General features: G+C 41.9%; 1 protein-coding gene across 1 annotated transcript in view; it reads right to left on the reverse strand.

Annotated features, from left to right (window-relative positions):
* FAM53C (family with sequence similarity 53 member C) overlaps positions 1-26847 on the reverse strand; it is a 1140347-nt gene that overhangs the window by 272316 nt on the left and 841184 nt on the right. The window contains exon 3 of the mRNA XM_044058427.1: positions 9195-10009. Coding sequence (XP_043914362.1) covers positions 9195-10009 — 815 coding nt within the window. The remainder of the gene's footprint in view (positions 1-9194; positions 10010-26847) is intronic.

Consider the following 26847-nt stretch of genomic DNA (forward strand, 5'->3'; position numbering starts at 1 on the left):
GTTTAGGTGCTTCTACAACAAAACTGTCACCACTATCTTTTATCTTGTAAATCTAAACACCTTGTATATTTGGCACAATGTCTGAGATGTTATAAGTTCTACATAGGGAAAACGGACTGTACATTAATGGAGAGAATTAGAGAACATATGACAGATATAAAACAACAATAGTCTCACTAATTCTTTAATTAAACATATTATAGAGACATAATCAGAACACAAATTTAGATTTAAATTAATAGAAAACATAGATGAGAACGTCTGATTGGGTGATATCTGTAATGTTACAGAAAACAAGGAACTACTCTGGATATTAAATTTACAAGTAGACAGAGAAGTGGGCTTAAATGATAAGGTCTCTTTACAACCCAGGCTGAAATGTAGAAGACAGTGTCTGTAATGGTTTTAATTACATCATGTGATTTTTATGCCTTTTGTTACTGAATTTGTTGATTTTAAATTTTAGTATCTAAATGAATGTTTGACTGAATAGATGTATGGTCTGAAGAAGTGGAGTTTTCTCTACAAAAGTGTTTACTGTATTTTTACTAAAAAGGTTTCTGTCATCTGCAAACACGCTTGTTTTTTACGATTTATTTTATGCTTGGTCGGTTCTCTTTTGGTGTTTTGCTATTATTTACTTTTTGTTTCACCAACTGGGTACCATGGCAGAAGGCTACTTAGAGATGGATTTCAATCTGGTTACATCTAAAACATAGATAAATCGTGACACTCAAAGGGCTTAATGTCAGCGGTAATCCGCCGTTGTCTTTAAATCCGGCAGAAAAATGATTGGGAACAGATATGGCAAGTATAAATTTTGAAGAATTTAATACACACGTGACAAAACTGGAGAACAACTGTTAAACTGAAATGTTATCAATGGCAAAGACTTTATATGGAAGCTTGTTTACATTATAAAGTAGTACTGAGGGAGATACGAGTATTAGTTATGCCCACTTACGGTTCGACCTATCCAGATTTGTTAAAAAGAGCTGGCAGCGTTTGAATCTTGATACCAGTTTTAATTATATCCAACTGTTGATTGATCATTTTAAACCATCTGAGGCTTCCCTGATGGATTCTATTATTGAATTTCAACATGTCTTGTTTGAGGAGTTTCCTGCCCCTGTGGTTAATGCCCACTTAGACGAAGTGATAGATAATACTATGGCATATGAGACACGTTTGAAACAGCAAAAAAATGAGAAAATTTAATACAGATTTTCAAGATTTTAATGCGGGACAGGTATTTGCTTGGTCTAGAGACATCACTACAAGTGTTCAGGGAGAAAAGAATGAAGCACAAAGAAAACATAGTAGTAATGATGATACCAATGCAACTATTAACTGATTATTCTCAAGATTCAACTGCGACAGCATTGGCACCAGTGCTGAATGTTTCTACACTCTCTACGACCTCTGGTATCTCTGATGAGAATAAGATGGTCAATGTCCGACCTAACAGTAGCAATGTACCCATCAGACAGACACAGGTTTTTATGCAGTTACCTCTGCCAATTCATGATGTTGGGACAGTGGAGAGAGGTCACTCCAAAAGCAGAGGGCGCAAGCAGAGAAGAAACCAACAAGAGACACTTCAAGCCCCATTGATCAAAAAGATGTGGGGAAAAGTAACGAAGGACTAATACAAAAAATTTCCAGGAAGGTTTTGACAGAACTTGAGATATCTGTTTTACAGAAAGGATTATTTTTTATACCAGCCAGCCTTTCAAGCCTAGGAAAAGTTTCTGCATATATTAGATTATTCATACAAAAAGTGATGCTAAGACTTGTGTATCCTGAAGGTGGAAAAGTAAGTACATTTCTGAATTTCAATTCCATGCTAGAGGTGTTTTGTAATGTATGTGGACATGATCTTAATATATTATTTAACATGCACAATAATAACAGCAAACACTTCTATAATTTAAATAAGGATGAATACCTAGCATTAGAAAGACTGCCCTCTGATGTGAATATCTTCATCAGACCCGCTGATAAAGGAGGGGCTACGGTAATCATGGACTCTAGTTTTTATGATAAAGCAGTGTTGGATTTATTGAATGATATACAGTGGATATAAAAAGTGTACACACCCCTGTTAAAATGCCAGGTTTTTGTGATACAAAAAAATTAGACCACAATGAATCATTTCAAAACTTTTCCCACCTTTAATGTGACCTATAACCTATACAATTCGATTGAAAAACAAACAAATCTGTTAGGGGATAAAATATAAAACGTACAATAAGCTGGTTGCATAAGTGTGCACACCCTTAAATTAATACATTGTTGAAGCACATTTTGATTTGGTACTAGAACAAGACTGTGTGTGTGGTTCCTGAATAGCTATGCTAATGTTGTTTTGGCGGTGGAAAAGCAAACATGCTAAACAACAACAAGTTTGCCTCTTATATAAAATTTTATCACATATTCACAGATGATGTGTTTATTCTTTGGTTAGGTGACAGGAATCAGCTAAAGGAATTTGTTCAATAGCTACATAGTGCGACTTTTTTTAAAATTCTCTATGAATGTTTCGGAAAATGACATAAAATATTTGGATATATGACTTGAGAAAGATAGTCTGAATAAAATTAACACTGCTAGAGTTAGGAATAAATGCTATAAAAATCATATTCTACATAGCAACAGTTTACATTCCCCACGTTCTTAAAAATATTAAGGGACAAGTGATGAGGATTTCATGCCTTAATAACCAAGATGACAGATTTGTTAGAGATATTAATGTTATGAAAGATGAAATGTTGGAAAGAGGATACAACTGGAAAGAGATAGAAAAACACCTCAGTGATATGGAAAGTTTAAGAAAAGGTAAAGCAGCTCCATATTTTTCAGGGCATAATAACTATTTACAAGACAGTGATGACAGTTTTGTTGTAGAAGAACCTAAAATCTGTTTATCATACTCAAGTAATATTAGAGCAGTATGGTTGTGAAGAACAATTGGCATATTTTAAAATCAGATGGATAGATTAGTAGCATGATAGGTTTAAAACCACCTTTTTGCTTTAGGAACAAACGTTTATTAAAAAGATTCTTGTTTTATGACAGATACAGGTATAATAAGAAAGATAGTTACACATCTCCAACAGAGACATTTCCCTGTGGGAGATGGAACGTCTGTCACTTGACAGACAAAAAAAAGAAGTTATGTCTTACCATAACGTTCCATGTGAATTGTTCATCTTGCCTTTGTTCTTACACATGGGTTCGGAGCCGATCCTCAGCTCCGAGTCGGCCGCATCACAAGCTCTGCATCTAAGAGAAGCTCGAGACTCAGTCTATATCCCATGATCCTCCCTGCTATCCCTCAGATCTAGTTTGCAAGAAACCATCCCGCTCTAACACCAACTGCGTCTAATGCCTACGCAATCACACACCTAAAACTGAGACATTAGAACTACAACACATATAGGTGTAAAGGTGGAATGCAACCCAGCAATGAGGGAATAATGCAACTCACTCAGAAGTAGACCAATCAAACTCTAGTCATACCAGTTCTTCCAGAACGTGGTGGGGGAAGGAGGGAGGGAATGTAAGAACAAAGGCGAGATGAACAATTCACATGGAACGTTATGGTAAGACATAACTTCTTTATGTGAAATTGTTCAATCTCGCCGTTTGTTCTTACACACGGGAAGCGTCCCTAGCTCTGTTACCCTGGGTGACTCATGGAAGAACGTTCCTGAGCACAGTGGAACCAAAGGAAGTCCTGTCCTTAGAGGCCTTGTCCACTTTGTAATGTGTGATAAATGTATGAGGCTTTGCCCATGTTGCTGCCACACAAATAGTGTCCAACGGTAAGCGAGCTGCATGGGCTAAGGAAGTAGAAATGGCCCTAGTAGAATGAGCCTTAGGCTTGAAAGGCAGTGGTTGATTTGTAGCTGAATGAACAAAATTTATGCACTCCGAAAGCCATTTGGATAAGGTACCTTTTATTACCGCCATGCCCTTCCTACTGTCTGCGAATGACACAAACAGCTGATCAGACTTCCTGTAATCTTTAGTTCTGTCTAGGTAAAATCTCAGCTGCCTATGTACATCCAATTTGTGCAACATGTATTCCAATTTGAATGCTTTTTGAAAAACGTAGGGAGTTCTATAGATTGGTTAATATTTAACACAGAACAGACTTTGTGGAGGAACAACGGGTTTGTGCGTAAGGAAACTCTGGATGGAAAGTCATGTAAGGTGGTCTCACCGACAAGGCCTGTAGCTCCGAAATTCTTCGAGCTGAAGTAACAGCAATAAGAAAAGGAGTCTTCCATGACAAAAACTTAAGTGGACATGATGAAGCAGGCTCGAAGGGTGGTAGCATAAGCTGGGAAAACATCAAGTTCAAATTCCATGGAAAAATTGGCTCTCGAATGGCTGGGCGAAGGTGAAAAGTACCCTTCGTGAAGGCCTTACAAAGCCTGTGGGACATAATCGTAGAACCCCCTTCACCTACTTGGAAGTTAGATATGGCCGCTAACTGTACTCTTATGGTGGATGTAGAGGCCCCTTCAAGAAAAAGTATAGATAAAAATTCCAATATTTTATGTAGCGGGGCCACCAATGGATCAACACCTTGATCTGATGCCCAACACACAAAACGCTTCCATTTGCTCCTGTATAGCTTTCTGGTGGAGACTTTATGGGAAGAAATTAGAATGTGTTGTACTGCAGGGAACAAAAGGTTCGACCTGGCTAAACAGGGAAGTGGAGCAGCTAAGCTGTCAATTTGAAGGATTGAAGGGATGGATGAGGAACTCCCGATGAGTGAGTCAACAGGTCTGGCACTGGGTCCAGAATCCAAGGTTCCTCTATCTGATGGGATCGAAGGAAGGGAAACCAGATCTGTCGAGGCCAAAATGGTGCTATTAGGATGATCGTCCTTTCCAGGTTCCTGGCTTTCTGAAGAAATTTGAGTATCAAAGGAACAGGGGGAAATGCGTACAGGAGACCCGGGGGCCAATCGTGCACTAGAGCGTCCCTGGGGACACTCCCCAGAGGGGGAAGTAGAGCAAAGTAGCTTCTGCATTTGGCATTCATAGGGGATGCAAATAGATCGCAGCAAGGCTGGCCCCATCTGCGGAAAATCTTTTCCGCCACTTGAGTTTTGACGGACCACTCGTGTGGCAACAGGATGGCTCTGCTCAACCTGTCCGCAATGACGTTGGATGACCCCGGGATGTGCGTTGCTATCAGAAAGCGACCCGTGGACGCAGCCCATTGCCAAATTCTCAGGGCCTCTCTGCATAACGGGTAAGACCTGGTTCCGCCTTGTTTGTTTATGTACCAGACCACTGACATACTGTCCGTTTGAACTGCTATTGTTCCCAGACGCAAAGATTCGTGAAAGTGTTGCAACGCCAGAAACACTGCTCTCAACTCCAGGACATTGATGTGCAGATTGTACTCTGCTTTGGCCCATTCTCCTTGGACTGTTCTTCCCTGAAAAAGTCCCCCCCCACCCCATCAGAGAAGCGTCCGTGGTTATCGTAGCTGCAGGGCTGGGCAGGACAAAGGGACGACTTATCATCAGATCTTGACTGTCCATCCACCATTGAAGATCCCGCTTGCAAGACTCCGTGATCAATATGTTGTGTGACAAAGGAAGTTCCTGGAACGACCACTGCGTGAAGAGCAGCCACTGGAGGACCCTCATGCACACTCTGCCCAAAGGAACTGCAATAAGAGAAGCTGCCATCATGCCTAGGACTTTCAGCACTTGCGCGGCAGGAGCTTTCTTGCTCTGAAGAAGAATAGCGACCTGATCACTGAGAGTTGACACTCTTATCAGGGGAAGCTTTATTATCGTTGCAGTTGTATCTAACTCTGCCCCTATGAATGAGACACGCTGTGAGGGTGATAAGATAGACTTTTTGAAGTTGATTGAGAGTCCTAAATGGGAACAGAGGCTGAGTGTGTAGTCCCTGGCTTGTACAAGACAATGCTCGGTGGTGGCGGTAAGGAGCCAGTCATCCAGATACGGAAACACCCGGAATCCTAGCCATCTCAGGTGAGACGCTACTACTGCCATGCATTTGGTGAACACCCTGGGGGCTGAGGTGAGACCAAAGGGCAGCGATCGAAATGGGAAATGACTGGCTCCAAGCCGGAAGTGCAGGTAATCTCAGGACGCTCTGGCCATTTTGATGTGGTAGTACGCGTCCTGGAGATCTATAGAGCACATCCAGTCGCCCTTCTGTATAAAGGGAAGGATCGATTGTAGCGTGACCATCCGAAACTTTTCCTTCCTCATGAAGGAGTTGAGTTTGCTGAGATCCAATATTGGTCCCCAGTCCCCTGTCTTCTTTGGAACTAAAAAGAACCTTGAGTAAGTTCCGGATCCTCTCTGGTCTGCCGGAACTGGTTGGATGACTCTTTTTTCAAGCAGCTTTGCAATTTCTAGAGCTGCTGGATCTCGCAGATGGGGTGGAACATCTGGAAATCTCTTTTGTGCGGGGCGAGTTATTAGGTCCATTAGCTCATCGAAGGGCGGGGTCACCCAGGAGGTAGAAGGTTGAGCCCCAAAACGCCTTCAGCAGCACCGATTCATCCTCAGTGGGGGCAAGTGACTGCCAGTCACCCCTCTGTCTTAAGATCTCCAGGATGTCAGCAAACGAGACATCTTCAGAGGGGGACCGTGGGGACCCCTCTGCCTCATCCAAATCGGTGTCAGATATTAGTGATTCCTGTGGGGAATCAATGTGCCTCCTCTTGCACAATCTTTTCCTTGGAACTTCATCAGAGGGGGTTCTGGTGAAGCCTCCGAGGAACAGGGGACACCCTCTGGGGCTAGCTGAGGTGTTGGGACTCTATGCTTGGGAGGGATCGTGGGAACAGAAGTAGAATGCGGCCCTTTGGGGGAAGGAGAAGATGACTCCGATGAAATAGATGTCTTCTCAGACAAGACCTTCCTCATAAGGTCGAAAGTCCCCGAGTTCCGGGCTGAGGATTCCTCCAGATACGAAGAACATGGAAGCCTCCCCGACACCGGAACCAGGGGCTCCGACCCAGAGGACGGAGCCGAACTGATCTGCGCCGAGGCCCCGAGGGGGAGAGTTGGGACCGAAAATTCGGTACGGCTCTCGGCCCCGGAGCCAAGGAGAAACCGTCAGCTCCGCGACTACTCGACGGGCACCGAAGGCGTCGAAGTCAGTGGTGCCGATCGCACAATGGAAGGCTTCGGCACGGAGGGTTCCACCATCATCGGTTCATCTTCTCCCGGCTACGAAGACTGGGTAGGTCTCGAAGGAGGATCCGTCGGAGACACAGGGAGGGCTTCCAGTTTCGACACTAATTGGGACGAAACCGCAATTAGCTTGGACAGAGCCATGTTCTCCATGAGCTTCTGTACCACACGATCCACGTCGGTATCAGACAAAGGCCTGGAAGAATGGGTCGAAGGGGCCGAAGAGGGCACCGATTGAAGTATCGACGGTGGAGGCAGCTCCGACACTGGTTCCAAGACCTGGGGCTCGATCAAAGGTAATCGTTCGATGCTCGGCCCCAAGGTCTGTGGAGCCAGCAAATGAACTCTGGAAGAGGTGCTCGGAGCCGATGACCTGGGCTCTGACACCTTCGACGCCTTCGACCCCTTTGAAGACCTAGAAGTCTGATCAGCCTTCACTAAGGCTTCTAAAAAGTCTGGCTTAATTAAGCCTCTGGCGATCAAGCTTCCTGCGCCTCTCCATCATGACCCTTCCACTAAAGGAATGACAAATAGAGCAGTCCTCCTGCAAGTGGAGAGGGCCAAGACAGTAGACGCAGGAAGCATGATTGTCCGTGATGGACATTTTTTGTCCACACTGACACCTCTTGAAACCGGATTTAGCTTTTTCCAACATGTCTAAGCAGCAACAGTTCAAAAACCAACACACTATCTAACTGTATGAATATATATATATATATATATATGAATAATGGAAACACTGCACACAAAGTCTAAATGCAAACCTAAAATACTAGTAAGTATCTAATCTAAGTACTAATAATAAACTATTGTCAGAGTCCTGACAGAAAAAGTAGGCCTAACCAACTATAACAAGCCTATAAACACTATATATATATATATATATATATATATATATATATATATATATATATATATACAGATATATATATATATATATATCCATAAGAAAAAAACAGCTAACTACTAGTAGAAAAACACACACACACACACACTACTACATCACTATATAAAAGATAGAGCAACTCATCAAAGATGAGCAAAATAGAAAAAAATTCTACTGGCCCGAGCTCTCTCGACGCGATCTTGTTGCAGCGGCAAACTAGATCTGAGGGATAGCAGGGAGGATCATGGGATATAAACTGAGTCTCGAGCTTCTCTTAGATGCAGAGCTTGTGATGCAGCCGACTCGGAGTCGAGGATCGGCTCCGAACCCGTGTGTAAGAACAAATGGTGAGATTGAACAATTTCATATCAAACATTTTTATACACACCCTATAACACAAAAAACATATGAATTTAAAGTAAGAGCTACTTGTAAACCTAAACACCTTGTATATTTGGCACAATGTTTGAGATGTAATAAGTTCTATATAGGAAAAACGGACTGCACTTTAATGGAGAGAATTAGACAGAATATGAGAGATATAAAACAATGTAGTCTCACTAATTCTTTAGCTAAACATATAACAGAGCCATCATTAGAACACAAATTTAGATTTAAAGTAACAGAAAAGGTAGAAGAGAATGGCCAATTGGGTGATATCTGTAATGTTACAGAAGACAAGGAATTGTTCTGGATATTACATGTACAAGCAAATAAAGAAGGTGGCTTTAAATGATAAGGTCTCTCTAAAACCCAGGCTCAGATGTAGAAGACCACGTCTATAATGGTTTTAATTACATCATGTGATTTTATTGCTTTCTGTTACTGGATTTGTTGACTTTAAACTTTTGTATATACATGTATGAATGAATGCTTGAATAGATGTACTGGCTGAAGAAGTGGAGTTATCTCTACGAAAGCACTTACTGTATTTTTATTCAAGTTTTCTGTCGTCTGCAAACACCCTTTTTTTTTGCTAAACTTGTAATATGACCCAAAGGATATAAATGCAGGACTCCTGAAAAGAAAGTGAATCTAGTTTCATATCCTGGGGAGGAAAATCTATTTACATTTGGCACACTACAAGCACATTTATCATACCTGGTTCATTTTATAAAAATCCAGAGCAGGTCGGTTCCACCGGAAATCCTCATCATGTCGTCGTTTCAGCCTGGCTCCGCACTTTCGTATGTTCAAGTCACAGGGCTGAGAGTGGCTCCTCAGTAATCCCTGCTGACGCCGAATAAGCTCTGGAGTGGAAGAAGGTGTGCTGCTAGCTGACTGCTGACTTCTAGCAGGCTCCTTGATATGAATTGGAGACAAGGAAAAACGTCTGTGTGAGCAGAAGTGGACTTGCTCTTCTGAGAGAAAGCTGGTGCCCTGGAAAGGCCCATCACTGCTATCCCAAATACCACTATTAGGGGACAAAGTACAAGAGCCATGACACTCTGGAGACAAGGCCAGGCTGAAAAAGGTTGGACTGCTGGTCTGAATGCACTGGAATGAGGCACTGAGGTCTTTTGGAAACCTGAGAGTGGAGGATCTCTGTATGGAGCTAGGATACTGAGTACCTACGGCACTTCCTCCACTGTTGCACCTCCGTTTGACAGGTGTCCAGATTTTGGAACTGCAAGGCCGCCATGTGGAGCGGCAGCGAGACAGGTCCTCTGGCACAGAAAGAGAACGGCAGTGACGTTTGGAAGGCGGAGCAGGTAGGCTGGCAACATTTGCACTGGTACATGGATCAGTCAATTCACTCCTTGCTGGTGGAGTTAATGTAGTCCTTGTGCGTGGAGAGCTCTGCAGAACCAAATGTGCTGGGTTAAGTCTGTTACTGGAGTGGACAGTGCTGCAACCAAGTGCATTCTGTAGGTCACAGTCTGGAGACTGTTTAAGGACATCCCATGAGCTTTCACCTGAAAAAAAGGAAAACGGGTACTGGTCAGTTTTGTTCACTGAAATGATTTTAAAATACATGTGACCCAGTACCATCTGTTCTGGACAGTACTGTTTTAAACTAACATAGCATTTTCATTGGTATGCATCTAGATATATAGATGATGAAATCTTACTGTTAAGAAAATTCATGTAACTGATACATGAACACAAGGTAGAATTTAAAACTAATTAACAGAATGTAATAATAAATGCCTCAGCAGTTGAGATTTTTATTTATGCAGACAATGCAAGCCAACAAATACATCTTGCTTGAGTTTATAGGCCTGGCTTCAGCAATTTTCCCAAGAAAGAACCTCTCGACTCACCAGCTCTAACTTTCAAATAATGATTTTTACTAATTATCTGGAGAAAAAATGGAAGTGTGTTCGTACATCCTGCCCTGTCCTATTAATTGCATATCCCCCACCCCACCCCCAAAGTGCAGTCAGGCTATGGGGGCCATTTTAAACCCTAAACATTATGGCTTTAATCCTCAAGTCTCTGTCTTGAGATGACTTTTCTGAGCTATGATACAGAATTAGAATTGTTTAGACACAGTAAATCCTTTCTGAGTCTAATTATGGTGGCTGCCAAAAAAGCAATTACGAGAAAAAAGATATCAAAGGCTAAACTAACTGTATTAGAAGTACTGAATATAGTAACAGAGATAAAACAAATGGAATTGGGATCTTTAGAAAAGAGTAGGAGCAAATTACATAAAAAATGTGAACTGTGGGAACAATACATACAGGGGAGGAATGTTTAAAAGAAGGCAGAATTTGAAAGAGCCATGTAATGTCTGACAATGACTGTAAAGATTACAATTGACACATGAAGTTTGCAACTAAAATTATGTCAATATGATTTGTGATGTGTAATGCCTGCATGATTGCCTATGTCATAAGTGATAATTTAATAAAGATGTTTCTCGTTTAAAAAAAAATCAAATTAAAGAAATTAACGAGCACATGACCAAAGTCAGCAAACAGCAATCCATGTTAAATTAATTAATTCATATATCTCCAAAGTTTTAAAACATCAATTCATGCATAAATTATCAACATCTTTAGTACTGACCATGGTGTATAACTAACAGCTGGGTCTCTTCATGGCAGACCACAATCCTGGCCTTCAGTATTTTTCTCCCACCCCACAATGTGCAATGGTAGCTCAATGGGGCATAAAGCTTCTGCATGCACAGCTCAAATGCACCTAAACCGGACTGAAATTTGAGAAAGCCGTGTTCATTTCCAAGCCTTTACTAGAAGGCAGTGTAGTATAAGAGGGGAACCGCAATGGCTACTGTTTTTTTTAAAAGAAATTATGTACTCACCATAACATCCCATCTGTGTTGTCCATCTTCATTTATCTTTGACTGATGGGTTTGGTTCCGAATATCGGAATTGAATCAGCCGTAACTACAGCTCACGATAATCAAAAACTCTGACAGAAAATAATGCCTTTATAGAGGCTGTATCTGGAACCTTTTATAAATAATTATTAATAAGGGAGATATATTGCCCATCCAATCAGAAATCTGCTAGGGCAGGGGGAAGGTGGGAGGGGAGTCAAGGATAAATGAAGATGGACAACACAGGTGGAACGTTATGGTGAGTACATGACTTCTTTATCTGATGTTGTTAATCTTTATTTAACCTTGACTAATGGGACAGAGTCCTCAGCTACCTTTGAACTTGGGAGGATTCATGGAAGTATATTCATGAACAACAATGAACCAAATGAATCTCTTCATCTGGAGACCAAGTCTAATATGCAATAGCTGATATAGGTATGTAGAGTAGCCCTGGTTGTTGCTACACATACATTATCCATTGAAGCTGAAGACTGGAAACTGCTGAAGTAGCCACAGCTTTTGTAAAAAGAGCTTTTAAAGAATCATGCAAAGCAATTTGTTTTGTGGTGGACAAATTAAATGCAATATTTGAGCAATCTGGATAAGGTAACCTTGTTAACTTGTCTACCAAGTCTTATACTTGAAAATGAGACAAAAGGTTAATCAGATTTCCTTATGTCTTTTTGCTCTTTATAAATATAAACATAACTTTCTAAAAATCTAAAAAGTGTAGGCAGTATACTCTTTAGTTGACAGCTTGAGAAAGAAAACTGGCAAGTTGGTGGTCTGATTAATATCAGTATCTGACATCACTTTAGGTAGAAAGGAAGGGTTTGTCCTTAAGGAGACTATCCTTATAGAAGATGAGGTAAGGAGTTGTGCATGTAAGGCAAGTATTTTTTAAATCATTCTGGCAGAAGTTATAACCACAAAAAATAATGTTTTTGCAGGTTAAAATTTTAAACTGAGATCTCAAGGTAGGTTATGATCCTTATAAGGATGCTTTAATAACAGAGTTCCATTAGAAATGTCTTGCAAAGTCTGTGAGAAACAAGAATATTCCTCAAACCATTATGAAGGTCAGTAACAGCTGCTAGCTGGACTTTAATAGCTGAAAGAAAAAAAAAACCTCCTGTATTGAAAAGGAAAGCTAAAAAAATCTATAATTTTGTTCACAGGAGCTGTATAAGAATCAATATCCCTTCCTCAAGCCCAAAAGGTGAAATTCTTCCATTTTCTAGAGTAGAGTTTACATATGGGAGGCTTATGTGAAGCTAACAGAATATGACGTAGTGGGGAAGAAAGAATTGTCCCGCCTGGTAATTACTGAAACTGGAGGTACCAAGCTGTCAGGTCGAGGTTTAGAATGTTCAGGTGAGTCAAAACATGCGAATGGGACAGAAGGTCTGGAGCAGGATCCAGAGTCTATGGTTTTTGCATCAGATAAGATCAAAGAAAGGGGAACCATAACTGTACAGGTCAAAAAGAAGTAATGAGGATTACTCTGTTATTCAACCGGACTGTTTTCTGTAAGAACTTTGGAATTAAGATTTGTAAATGTCAATAAGAAGCAATGAAGATTAACTTTGCACTTCAGCTAGATTGCTTTCTGTAGTACAAAGTTAAGGGAATCAAATGAAAGGCATCTGGAAGTCCCTGGGAGGGTCAAGTGTGTAAAAGGGCAACCTTCGGTGGCTCCCCCGTTAGGGGGGCCCAGCGCAAAGTAGTTGCTGCACTTTTGTTCAGAGGTGAGGTAAAGAAGTCGCAGAAAGGTTGGCACCCTCGATGACTGAAAACCACTGGTGAGGCAGAAGAGTAGACCTGCTCAGTTTGTCTGTTTTAACACTGGAGCTCCCTGGTATATGCATTGTTATTAGGAATTGTATGAAAGAAATCATCCATTGCCACAGTTCAAGTGCTTTACGATGAAGGGGTGAGATGTGCTTCTTCCTTGTTAGCTGATATTCCAAACTTCTGACATACAGTTTTTGTTGTAACTGCCCGTGTTCTCAAATGGAGAGTAGTTTGAAAAGCTTGCAACGCTAAAATCACTGCTCTCCTCACTAAAACATTGATATGCAAATTGGCCTCAATAGGGGACCAAGTGTCTTGTAGTGTCTAGTCCAGATAATGGCCCCCCCATCCCATATGGGAGGCATATGTGGTAACTAAGGCCTTGTGCTGCAGTGGAACAAAGGAATGACTCAGAGAAACCTCTTCCAAATGCTACCACCAAGCTATATCCTTTCTGCAAGGTTTGGTAATTAGAAACTGATGGGAAATACAATAAAGACTTGTCCACTGCAAAGTAAGTAGCCATTAAATAATTCTCATATGATACCTTGCCAAAAGGACTAGTATAATCACTGCAGGCACTGAACCTAGGGCTGAAAGACTGGACAGGCTGACACTTACTGTGTTGTATCCTTTGAACTTATTCTCTGAATTTTTTGTAGCCCTGCAGGAGAGAGAGAAAGAGAGCAAGAGTGCCTGCCTATGAAAGGTTTTGTATTCAGCATGTTCCTACGAACTGTAAACTTTGAGTTGGAGTCAATTGTGATTTTTCACAATTCACAGTTATTCTAAAATCTATACAGGTTTGGAGAACATAGTCTCTTGTTTTTATTAACATGTACCTGGTTGTAGCGGTGAAGAGCCAGTCATCCAGCCATGGAGACAAGAAGAGACCATACAGTCTCAAGTTAGCTGCTGATTCTGCTATGCATGCAGAGAACACCTTGGGGCTGTGGTGAAGTCTAAGGGCAGAACTCTAAACTGGTAATGACTGGCTACTAGCTGGAAGTGGAGGAACCATCTGCAACATTAGTTCATTTAGTATAGTAATAGGCTTCCCAAAGGTCTCTGGAACATACCCTGTCATCCTTTTCCAGGAAAGGAAGAATGGTCTGAACTGTGATCATCCAGAACTCAGTTTGGCGAACCAAATTGGTCAGAAAGCAGAGATTCAAAAATTGGTTCCCAATCCCCTTTCTTTCTGGCACTAACGGCATCTTGAGTAAATTCCAGATTCTCTCTGGTGGGACTTCTTGGATTACTCTTCTGTGTTTTTGTTGGTAGTTTTTGCATTTGCATAACTGATGATTACCTCTGTGTGGGTCTTCGGGAATTTTCTTGTGTACTGGGAAAGAAGAGAACAAAGGGAATAGTACAACCTTTGCATATAATCTTCTACACCTAGACTCTGTAGTTATTTCTAGCCAGGCATTTAGGTGTAAGGCTAAGTGCCTCCCAACTGCCTCCAGAGGAAGATAATCATGCATCCTTCCAGGAGCACTGGTAGGTCCTCCCAAGAGAAATCCCTGAAGCCCTGGTTCTGCAGGCTACCTCTGCCATATGGACAACTCTTCCACTGAAGTGCCCCCCCCCCCTCTGCCCCTGGGAGATCCATTTCCACACGTCTTGGAAAAGAACTTTGGATTTTGAACCACATTTTCAGTGCTCCTCTGATTCCTGTGTGTGTGTGTGTGGGGGGGGGGGGGTGGAAAAACATACACCCATGGCAGAAACAATATTAACATCTTCCTCACAACTGGACGTTATTTCTTGAACTTTTGGGCCAAAAGAATATGCTTCAAAAGAAGCATTGACCAAGAAAGATGTAAACGCCTCCACAAAATGACATCAGCGCATCAAGGCCTGACTACTGATGTCAATGCCTGAATCTGCCACTCTAGTGGTCCCTTTGGCTGGATGTGCAAAGAACCTCAAGGATGAGTTGGGCACAGACTCTAGGTTAGGTAAGTGGGGAGAAACTTCTTTTGTACCTCCTCAGAGACAGTTCCTGCAATGGTATGGGTAACTCCTTAAACAGATCCCTTTGAAGAATGGCAAAATGTACCAAGAAATTCAAGGGTCTTAAGGCAATGGTCGATGATGCGGAAACCGTTTTCAAAAACCTAGCCAGTACCAATGACTCTGCTAGGCGGACAGATTGAGGAACTTTCCTCAGCACCCCCCCCTTTTTTGATGGCTGCAATGACCATGGCATCCACAACTAAATCCTTGCCTAGAACTGTTTTCTCTCCAGAGGGTAGAAAGAATTTGTCAATACTTTTGGAAATCAGCTCAAAACTCTCTGAAGCCTTCCACGTCCTCTAAGGAATCAAATGAATGAGCTCACTCTACAGGTAGTGGGGCAAGCCCAAGTATACTGAATCCTCTTTCACCGACGTTTGTATCTTCAATAACAGAATCCTGCTCTCTCACTTCTGAGGGCCATCCTTGGTGTGAAGTGTCAGAGGGCTATCACAGGAGGTTGGATCAGATTTCCGGAGAATCTGCAGTCTGGGTGCTGGCTTATCCTGTGTAGATGCTGATAAACAAAAACTGAGCTTTGCTTTAGGTGATATGTTCTCTGAAAAAGTAGGAGCTGACTAGCTAGCTGCAGTAGACAGGGCTCTCATCATCGTTTCCAAGGCTGAAACCCCCTCATGGAGAAAAGGGACAGCAAAACCTTGAAGCCGAGGCAGAAGTCAAAGCTGATGCTCCGAGGTGTAGAAACTGCTCTGAGGAAGTCGGAGTTGGCACCTGTTCCCTGGAGTCAACAGCACAAATTTGACCCTGACAGGTCTCCAAATCCGACATAGCGTAAATGCTCAAAGTAATCACAGATTCTGGAGGTAAAGGTATTTCTGGAATCGATGCAGTTGGCTCTGGGAGGTTCGGAGATGAAAGGTTTAGAGACTTCAATGGAGTAGACTGTCTTTCCTGAAACGGTTGGCAGTGCAGAGGAAGTTGGCACTGAGGAAGGCTTCCATTTTAATAGGTCTGCATGACCTGTAATCGTTTTGGTATTGAAGGTCTCTGTGCCGAAGATGCAAATTTCAATAAAGCTATCAGCTCCAAAGATGCTATCAGAACCGAATAAATATGCTTAGAAGCAGTTGGTGCAGGAAACTAAATTAAGTGAAACTCTGTACTTTCTAAATTGGTTTCGGTAGCAAAGATGTCAGTGCTGAGGATGCAGATTTCAATAAAGCTATCGGCTCCAAAGATGTTGTTGGAACCAAAGCAATATGCTTAGAAGCAGTCAGTTCAGAGAAACTTAAATGAACTAAAGCTCTGTGCCTTCCAAAAGACGGTGTCGAGGAAGAAGGTGGCACCAAACTGGTTCTTAAATTTTGCTGAAACAGAAGAGAAGGCTGATGAGGGAGATGTTTTACTTTCCTCCCTGTCAGTACCAGAGATGGCTGCTGTTCAACTATTAGTTCTTAAAACACAATGTGAATGTGGTATCTCTTCCTTGCCACAGATACAGCTTCATGTAAAGGTACCAGGCGCTCAAACAGAAAATATAGAAGGAAAAAGACCCATCAGAAAAGGGAATCTTCTGGCTGCATTTCTGTCATATCTTAAAACTAGAAGGGCTCTTAGATCTTCCAACCATAACTTAAAAGTAATTGGAAACTCACTATTGCAGTAGAAACTACACTGACTCACACTCAGAATAGTGAAGGAAAGCAAAATAAAAGCAAGATTTTTTAAATAAATAAATTAATTAATTAATGAAAGAGAGAATACAACTTTGTATTGACTAAAAAGGAAAGGACAGAAATCACACAGAAATAAATAATTTATATAGTGAGAAAAATTTCTTCATGGAAAGGATGGTTATAGATAGATACATAAGAAATGACTGACTTAGCTTGAAAGCACTGATAAATGCATCTGTCTCTGGAAGCAGCAAATGAGATCTGGGGTAACTAGAAGAGAGGCATTGTGGTTAGGGCCTAAGCTTGAGAGTTTTGGATCATTGTGAGCTGTGGTAATGGACAAGTCGGTTCTGATATTCAAAACCGAACATAACAGTCAAGGTTAAATGAATATCGACAACATTAGATCAAATGTTTAATGGTTAATTAGATACATTGGTTAACAAACTTTAAAAAGTTACAAACCAGGCCAAGAGGGTAAGTTACACTGTCTTTTTTCTGTTACACAGTAACAATCACATAGAACAAATCATCTACTTGAGTTGGTAATAGCTCAGTTGGATGTAAAAGATCCCATGGCACTTACTGATGAGAGAAGGGGTCCTTTAACTCAACATAAACAACACATTACTTACATATTTGCAAAGTATACATATTTACAGGTATGTATCTACACATTCCTAATTTCCTATATACCATCATTATTATTCTTTCATAACTGACCCGCACTCCTCCTTCCACAACCATATTCTAATTTTTCACAAATTATCAACCAAAATCCATCTCTCATTAAACATTTCATTCAATTTTTTGTTCCAAACAAGTTCATGAGTTCATAGATTAGTACTAGGCTAGCTGCCATTTTGGGTCATTTTAAGCCTAAGCAATTAACCCATGTGAGAATCAAACCATGCACCTTGTGTCTGTAAGGCAAATATCATAACCATTATGCCAACCTCCATCAATTACATAAAATAAATGTTTATCTGCTCTTTTCACATATTCTTGTTTCTATAGCACCCATACATAATCATATTCATATCATTTGCAGGTCATATGGGCATAAAATGTACAAAGAGGATATTATTCATAGGTTGGTACTAGGCTATCGGCCCTAGGGCCTATACAAGCCTAGCCATAACAATTCTCTGGATATTTCTTTCCACAATATTTAATTCCCTGGACCCCTGTCTATCAGGGCAACTGACATGATCCCTGGGGTGAATTTCCTATTTCCCATCCAATCATTAAGGTTCCTTTTGAAAAGAGCCAAGGATGCGCTCTGCTTGACATGTATGGGCAGTCTATTCCACAGTATGGGTAGTCTCTGGGTCAGGAACCTATTCCTCCAGCATATTTTGTTCATTGTGATGACAAGGTTTAGATCCCTGGAGCGTGTGGCTCTGAGGGATTGGGATTTCTTTAAGTGGAGCATGTCCAACAGCTCAGGGTTTGACATGGCCTTGTATGTTAAGCAGAGATCGCCACTGAGTAGACGGTATGCCACAGAGTATAGCTGGAGTTTTTTTTAGACGGTCAGCATATGGCATCTCCTTTAGGCCTGTGATTCTTTTAGTGAGGTATTTCTGTGGCCTTTCCAGCTGTTGCAGATGTCTTGTGAGGTACATACCAAACGGGGCATCATACTCTATATTGGGTCTAATGAGGGATGAGTACAGTGGAACAATTACTTCCTTTTTTTGGATGAAAAGCCCTTAGTGATGAGGTGTGCCACACAGAAGGATTTCCTCACTGTTGTGGCAATGTGGTTATCAAAGGTGAGACCACTATCCACCTGTGTCCTATGTGGTAATTCATGGGTACATGTTTTTTCCTAAAGGGGATAACTATACATTTCTTGGCATTAAGCTTGAGCCCATGGCTCTGGCAACAAGCATCTGTTTCTGTAAGGCCCTTTTGTAGAATATCCACATCATTTGGGGATTCAATAATGGCTCCCAGTTTGCAGTCATCTGCGAACTTTGTTAGCCAGAGTCCCGTAGTATTGGCCAGTACTTCAGAAAAGTAGATGCCAAACAAGAGTGGTCCCAGGACTGAACCATGAGGTACTCTACTTGTCACTTGTCTGGAGCTGGATTTGGAGTCAGATACTTTTACAGTCTGGGTTCTGTCAGTAAACCAGTTGGGAACCGGAGTTACATAGGGATTTATGCCCAGTTTAGTAAGTTTATCTATGATTCCAGAGTGGGGGATGGTGTTGAAGGCCTTGGCGAGGTCCAGCTAGGCTGTGTGGACCGCCTTACCCTCGTCCACAGCTCTGGACACTGATATGAAGAAGTCAATCAGGTTCAGGAGACAAGATCGGCCCTTCACGAACCCAAACTGGGTGTGGTCCAGTGATTGAAGGTTACCGATGTCTTTGTTTATAAGTTCCATGATAATGCGTTCTATGCCCTTGCAGATCAGGCTTGTCAGACTGATGGGATGGTAGTTCCTGGGATCCAAGTTGGACCCCCCTTGTGGAGTGGGACAACTGTAGCTGTGTGCCACTGAGTGGGCATGAAGCCTGAAGTGAGGCTATGATTAAACATGCCACTTAGGTGATGTGCCAGTTCATTTTGTAGTTCATGTATTACACAGTGCAGGATGTCATCTGGTCCCATGGATGCTGTATTCTTAGTTTTGGAGACTGTGGTTTCTCCCTGTGTGGCCGTGATTACCAGAATTTGGCAATCTTTTGGTATTGAGATGGGCCCTTTAGGGGGTGAGAGGGGGTGAAGTTGGCACTAAATCGATCTGCCAGGATACTGGCAATATCCTTGGGATCAGTATATTTAATGCCATTCTGTTGTATCTCAGAGCAGATCTGAGCATTGCCATTTAGATTCTTGACATAACTATAGAATGCCTTGTGGTTGTCTTTGGAATCTTTGGCAATTTTATTTTCGTAACTAGCTTTTGAGGATTTTATGAGGGATCTCAGCTTCTTACTGAGGCTGGTGAGGGAGTTTTTTTTCCTTCCTGGGATTTTCCATTTTTTCTGCAACAGTTTCTTCCTTCTGTTGTATAGTTTGTTTATGGCAGGGGACCACCAGATTGGCCTCCTTTTTTTGGAGGAGAGCATCTTGGTTCTATTTGAGATGGCACGATTCATACACGAGTGGATGTGCTCGTACAGTGCCTTAGTGTAGGATTCAGCAGTCGAATTTTCAGATCCCGTCTGCATGGGTGCCATGAAGTTTGTCACTTCTGACTTGAGTAGCATGAAGTTGGCTTTGGAGAAGTTTTTTACGGAGGTTTCCTTACTGGGGGTTGGGGGTGGGATGGGGATGTCAAGGGTGATTTGCTTATGGTCAAACCTGACCAATGAGGGGGTGACCACTGGTGTGGAGCATCTATCTCCCATGTTGGTAATGGCCAGGTCTAGGATATTGAAGCCCCTGGTGGGACAATGGATTAGTTGATCCAGGGCGTTGGAATTTATGAATTCCAAGAACCGTTGGGAAAAGGTGTTGGTACCTGAGTAGTTTTCCCAGTTAATGGCAGGGTAGTTGAAATCACCCGGTATTAGGGTGTTTGGTTGTATCTTAATATTTTCCAGTATGTTTAGAAAGGTGTAGTGAGAATCTTGGGGCATGGTGGGGGATCTGTAGCAAGCTACAATTTGGATTGCAGTCTTACCTAGTGTTAGTTGCACCTGGAGAATTTCAGATGCATTGTGTTGGGCAACTAGCCTGGAGGTGTGAATATCCTTGGTGAATATGGACACTCCTCCATCTTTAGTGTTTCGGGCTTGGTTTGGTGGCTGAAAAGTGTGGTAAACGTTGTAGCCTGGTATTGCAGGGGTGTTCTCTGGAGCCTTGAACCAGGTCTCAGTTACTGCACAGGTATCGATATTCTCCATTTTAGGAGTGCCTCAAGACAGTGCATTTTGAGGTTTAGACTTCTAGCACTGAGTAGCATTACTTCAGATTTCGGATGCTTGTATCTGTTACAGTGATGGGGTTTTGTCCTTTGGGCCTTGCCTAAAAAAGACAATATAGGAGTGGCAAGAGCATTAGCCAGTAACCTGAATCCCAGGGGTGACAGGTGCAGACCATCTCTGGCAAAGCATCGTGGTTGTTGATCATGTCTTCCCAGGCAGACAGATACTGGATCCCCTTTGAATGACACCAGAAGCGTAGCCAATTGCTGAAGTCAATCATTTTGTCCTTATACTGTGGTACCATTCTGGGCGAAGGCAGGATGCTACTCAGGGCTAGGGTCATATCTACCTGGGCCACAAGATCCGAGAGCTCTTCCATGTCTCTTTTCATGTAGTCCAGGGAGGTATTATGCAAAACTTCTATTGGTCTGGAATTTCCAGAGATGTAACAGGGTACTGCGAGTAGTGCCAAAAGGAAGGCAAGGCAGGAGACAAGGAGCTATGGGTATTGTGGGTCCTCTGAGTACCACAAGTTCCACATGAAAAAGTATATCCTAGTGGTAGTGGATTATGTTACACGATACCCTGAGGCAGTGGCTTTGTCCTCCATTGAGGCAAAGAAGGTGACAAATGCTTTGTTTGAGATTTTCAGCAGGGTAGGTTTCCCAAAAGAAATACTGACAGAGGTGCCAATTTCATGTCAGACCTGCTGGCGCACATGAAGACCACTCCGTACCATCCCCAGACTAATGGTCTTGTTGAGAGGTTAAACTCTACAATCAAGTCCATGTTATGAGCATTTGCAGATCAGTTTAAGAGGGAGTGGGACAAATACTTGCCCCATCTGTTGTTTGCTTACAGAGAAGTTCCCCAGGAATCCACAGGTTTTCACCCTTTGAGTTGCTGTATGGGCATAGGGTGAGGGGACATCTAGATTTAATTTGAGGTGAGTGCGAGTCTCAAAAGGAGTCTGTTGTGGCATACGTCATAAACCTCAGGATAACGCTCAGGAAACTCATGGGCTTGGCCCAGGAAAACCTGGCAGAAGCCCAACAACAGAAAAAGGTGTGGTATGACAGGAATGGTCGAGCTAGAAAGTATGCTGTGGGGCAGCAGGTAATGGGTTCTCATTCCTGTCGGACACAACAAGCTGCAAGCAGCTTTGGAAGGACCCTACAAGGTGGTAAGAAAGTTAAGTAAGGTTAACTACATGGTGGAACTGCTAGGCAGAAGGCAGGGGCGCAAATTGTACCATGTTAATATGATGAAACCTTACCATGATAGGGAGGCCCTTGTGCTGAGCATTTGCAGTGGATTGCAGGAGGAGTCTGAGGGAGATCTGGAGACTGATCTCCTCAGTGAGGCTCGGGCTGACACCTCAGTGGAAGGAGTAACAATGTCCCAGCAGCTATCTCCTACCCAGGTTCAAGAAATCCGAGCAGTGTTGCAGGAATTTGGGGACATGTTCACTGGGAAACCAGGGTGCACCCACCTGGTGCAGCACCAGGTGGATACAGGACCCCAAAGGCCTACTAGGCAGGCCCCTTATAGAGTGCCTGAGAGAGTCAAACAGACTCAGAGGGAGGAGGTACAGGAAATGTTGGAACTAGGGGTGATTCAAGAGTCCAACAGTCCCTGGGCCTCCCCAGTGGTGCTGGTGCCAAAGAAGGATGGCAGCACCAGGTTCTGTGTAAACTACAGGAAATTAAACAGTCACACAGAATCAGATGCTTACCCCATGCCTAGGACAGATGAGGCCCTAGAGTATCTGGGTGGGGCTAAGTATCTTACAACCATTGATCTTAACAAGGGTTACTGGCAGGTGTCCTTGACTTCCAGTGCTAGAGAGAAGTCACTCTTTGTGACTCTTTTTGGCTTGTATGAGTTCACAAAGATGCCCTCTGGGATGAAGAATTCCCCAGCAACTTTCCAGAGGCTGGTAGATCGTATCCTAGCAGGAGGGTTTGCCCTTGCTTACCTAGATGATATTGCCATCTACAGCCATTCCTGGCCAGAGCACCTTTAGCATGTCAGGGAGGTGCTGGGGAGACTACAGAGGGCAGGGTTAACCATTAAGCCGACCAAATGTCAGGTGGGTATGGTGGAGGTCTCCTACCTAGGACATAGAGTGGGGAGTGGTAAAATAAGGCCAGAACCTGTCAAAGTATAAGACACTCATGCATGGCCTGCACCTGTTACTAAAAAGCAGGTGAGGGCATTTTTAGGGACAGCAGGGTACTACAGAAAGTTCGTCCTCAGTTATAGTACCATAGCTGCTCCCCTCACAGACCTGACAAGGAAGAACAGGCCAGATAAGGTATTGTGGACCCCAGCATGTGAGCAGGCATTCCAGAAGCTTAAAGAAGCTTTGGGAGGACCCCCTGTGTTAGCCAGTCCAGATTACAGCAAATAATTTGTTGTGCAGGTGGATGCTTCAAACCATGGGGTGGGGGCTGTACTTAGCCAGATTTCTTCAGAGGGGGAAGAGCACCCAGTGGTTTATCTCAGTCATAGGCTCCAACCCAGGGAGGAATGCTATGCAGCTTCAGAAAAGGAATGTCTAGCCATAGTGTGGGCATTGCAGAAACTTCACCCTTATCTGTATGGAAGGAAATTCACTGTTATGACAGATCACAACCCCCTAACATGGTTAAACAGAGCCAGCTAGCAAAATGCCAAGTTGCTAAGATGGAGCCTAGGGTTGCAAGCATATGAGATGTCAGTGCAGCACCGCAGTGGGAGTAGCAATGCCAATGCAGATGGGCTCTCAAGACAGGGAATGGGGTAGGTATACTCAGATAGAAATGACCCTCTCAAGCAGCGTTTCTCAAGGGTCACTAGAAAAACTAGCTTGAGTTATCCGGGGGGGGGGGATGTGAAGGCTGCCAGCCTAGCCAGACAGAATTTCATACATAATTCTGTCATTTGTAAATATGAATGTTGAACTACAGACTTGTTTTCTTAACTGAAAGAAAATACTGTGAAATTTTGAACTACAATCTTGTTTTCTTAAATGAAAGGATATGCTGTGAAATGTTGAACTTAAAACAATGTAGCAACATTTCCCTCTGCTGTAAAGAAAGCTAAGTCAAGCATTTCTCGTCTGTCCTTTGAAGTTAAAATTATTTCACGTCTGTCTCTTTGAAGTTAAAATTTGGAGTCGATGAGTCTGGAGTGAAGCACCCTGCCTATTGTTTTAACTTAAGGAATAATTACTAGAGTCTACATGTGGAATGTCTTTTATGGTTGTAGTTTCCTGCAGGTGCAAGATAACAAGAATGTAGTATCTGTTAGCCTGGGAACACCAGGAAAGTGTAAAAAAATGATGCAATGGGAATCAGGACTGAAGATAGCAATTTAAACAGAGAGAATCAGAAGGCATTAAGCATTTTTGTCTTGCCCATCCCAACTCAACAGCACTCTACCTGTTTTCTTATGTAAGTTATCTCAGACTTGTGTTTTCTTTTAGAAATAGCTAGAAACTAGAAAGATTAGACTAAGTGTTTTTCTGTGATGTCAGAACTGTACTACTGAATTATTCTAAGTATTTCTCTGTGATCTCTGAATTCTTGACTAGCACTGTGCGGTAAGTATTGTCTTGTGTTTTCATTATTTATTATTAAATATTTCAAAACCTTTCAACTGTGGCTGTTTTGTGTAGAGATAAGTTAAGCTCTAAGAGTAAATTGCATGTAAAGAATGATCCTGTACCAAGTCACTCCAATAAGCCTCGACTGTTTAGTCACACTTACCAATTGGATAATAATATTTCACTGTAATAATTGGACACCCTTTTAAGGGCCTTTGGGTAGCTGATAAATATTAGCTGGGTGGTGGCAGTGATTACTACCGTACAGTCTGGGTAAAAGGGGCACAGCTGGAGAACCTGTGCCAGCCTTCCCCAGAAGTGTCTGTGTGGTTCTATAAACTCTTATCTCAAAATGTGTGTGTGTGTGTGTGTGTGTGTGTGTGTGTGTGTGTTTGTGTGTCAGCTACTTGGGCCAGGACACTAAGCACTGGTTGGACAGAGAGGGTGCTGGAGATTTTTGCTTCCCCAGCTGGCTGAGATCTAGACCCTACAGCTGTGCTAGTGGGAAGTCTTACTGGGGACCTGGAGAGCAAGGGAGCGACCAGCCCTGGACTGACTGTGATCTCTGTGTGCTCTTAAGGGAAACTGCACTTTACTGTGTGTATTTGTTATCCTTTTCTCATATATGAGACGCCCTCTCTGGTGTTAGTGGTAAGGACTGAGGCTCCTTGATTGCTGGGCCAGGGCGCGGGTGTCACACCCACTCATGGGACATCCTTGTCTTACACCAAAACTGATGCATATTTCTTTACTCAGCTGCCCATTCACTAACACATTCAATCTATTATTTTGATATGCTAATAAACACACTCTCCCAATTCTTTTATTCCAAACTTCCCAGCCCATCCCACAAAGCATCATGCCTACTTATATGGCCTATCACAAGATTTGCATCTTCTCTTTACTTGTATCATCATCCACAATTTCTAAAACTACCAATAATTCCTGACATTCCTTCCCTTTTATACCACATATACATTCTTCCTTAATGTCCTTCATCCTTCCTTTCATTATCCTCTGTATTACTGTCATTAAAAAAAAATGTAATCTGTATTATTTAAAGTGATGTATCTCATTTTTTTTTATTTTATTCTTTTCATCTTTCTTCCATACAAATTTTAATATTCCACTGCATAATTCTTCATAAAGAAACCATTCCTTCAACCTTTCATTCAAAAAATCTGCAAAACAATCTCTTTTCCAATTCCTTAATTTCTTCATTTCATACCCTATAGCATCTAGACTTGATACTAAATCAACATTTCCTAACAGTAATTTATTTTTCAAATTCTTCCTTAATTCATTGTTTTTTTCCAGTCTGACATTTTATTCATACATATTATTTACATGCTGTACTACAATATTTATAATTTGCTTTTGTGTTCTTTTTACCTCTCCTTTCACATTTTTAATTTCACTCATTATACTGATGTCCTCCTTTACTATTTTGCCCAAATATCCAGACACCTCCTCCCTTCTCCCTTGTTAATAACACCTCTTCTTAAACAGTAATGTCTTGATTTTTTTCTGTTTCTTTTATATATTTCCTTTTCCATATCATAATACTCTCTTGCATTCATCTCTAAATTCTCCAGTACATTTCTATATATCTTTCCATACTTTTTCTTTTCCTTTCTTGCATTATCCTGACAATGAAAAAAAAAAAAAAAACACTTATAATTCTTTTTAAATTTAATCCACCATTCAGACCATTTTTTTATAAAAGCCCTTCATATGATTCCTCCACAACTGCAATGTTCCCCACTCTCCAAATTCATCCCATAATTTCTAATTTGTTCTTTTTATTCCCATTCCTCTTTTAATATACTCCTTTTTTCCATCACTTCCATCAATATTGCTAAATGAAAAAAACTGTCTGTACTGCATCACCATCTGCTACAGCCAAACCTCCCAAAAGTACAAAATAATCGATTTCAGATCCAAATGTCCCTCTTCTATAAGTACACTGACTTTTATTCCACATAGTTAACTTACCACATTTTGCCACTAGTATTTTTTAAACATCTTTCTTTTTCTTTTTAAATTATCCCCTTAAACCACTACTGAAGTCCCCATGCAATAGTAATTCTCATATTAATCGCAACATAATCTAATATTTGATTAAATATATTCTCTCTTTCCTTGCCATTTGTACATACATATAACGTGATCAGCAGTATGGTTTCATGCCAGGAAAGAGCACTACAGATGCGATGTTTGCTCTGACAGTGTTGATGGAGGAGTACAGAGAAGGTCAAAATGAGTTGCATTGTGTCATTGTGGACTTAGAGAAAGCACATGACAGGGTGCCTATAGAGGAGTTGTGGTATTGTATGAGGAAGTTGGGAGTGTCAGAGAAAGTATATAAAAGTGGTACAGGATATGTACGAGGGTAGTGTGACAGCGGTGAGGTCTGCAGTGGGAGTGACGGATGCATTTAAGGTGGAGGTGGGATTACATCAAGGATCAGCTCTGAGCCCTATCTTATTTGCAGTGGTGATGGACAGGTTGACAGATGAGATCAGACAGGAGTC

This window comes from Protopterus annectens, chromosome 16.part0, assembly GCF_019279795.1.
Source record: "Protopterus annectens isolate FY-2018-M chromosome 16.part0, PAN1.0, whole genome shotgun sequence".
NCBI lineage: Eukaryota > Metazoa > Chordata > Ceratodontiformes > Protopteridae > Protopterus > Protopterus annectens.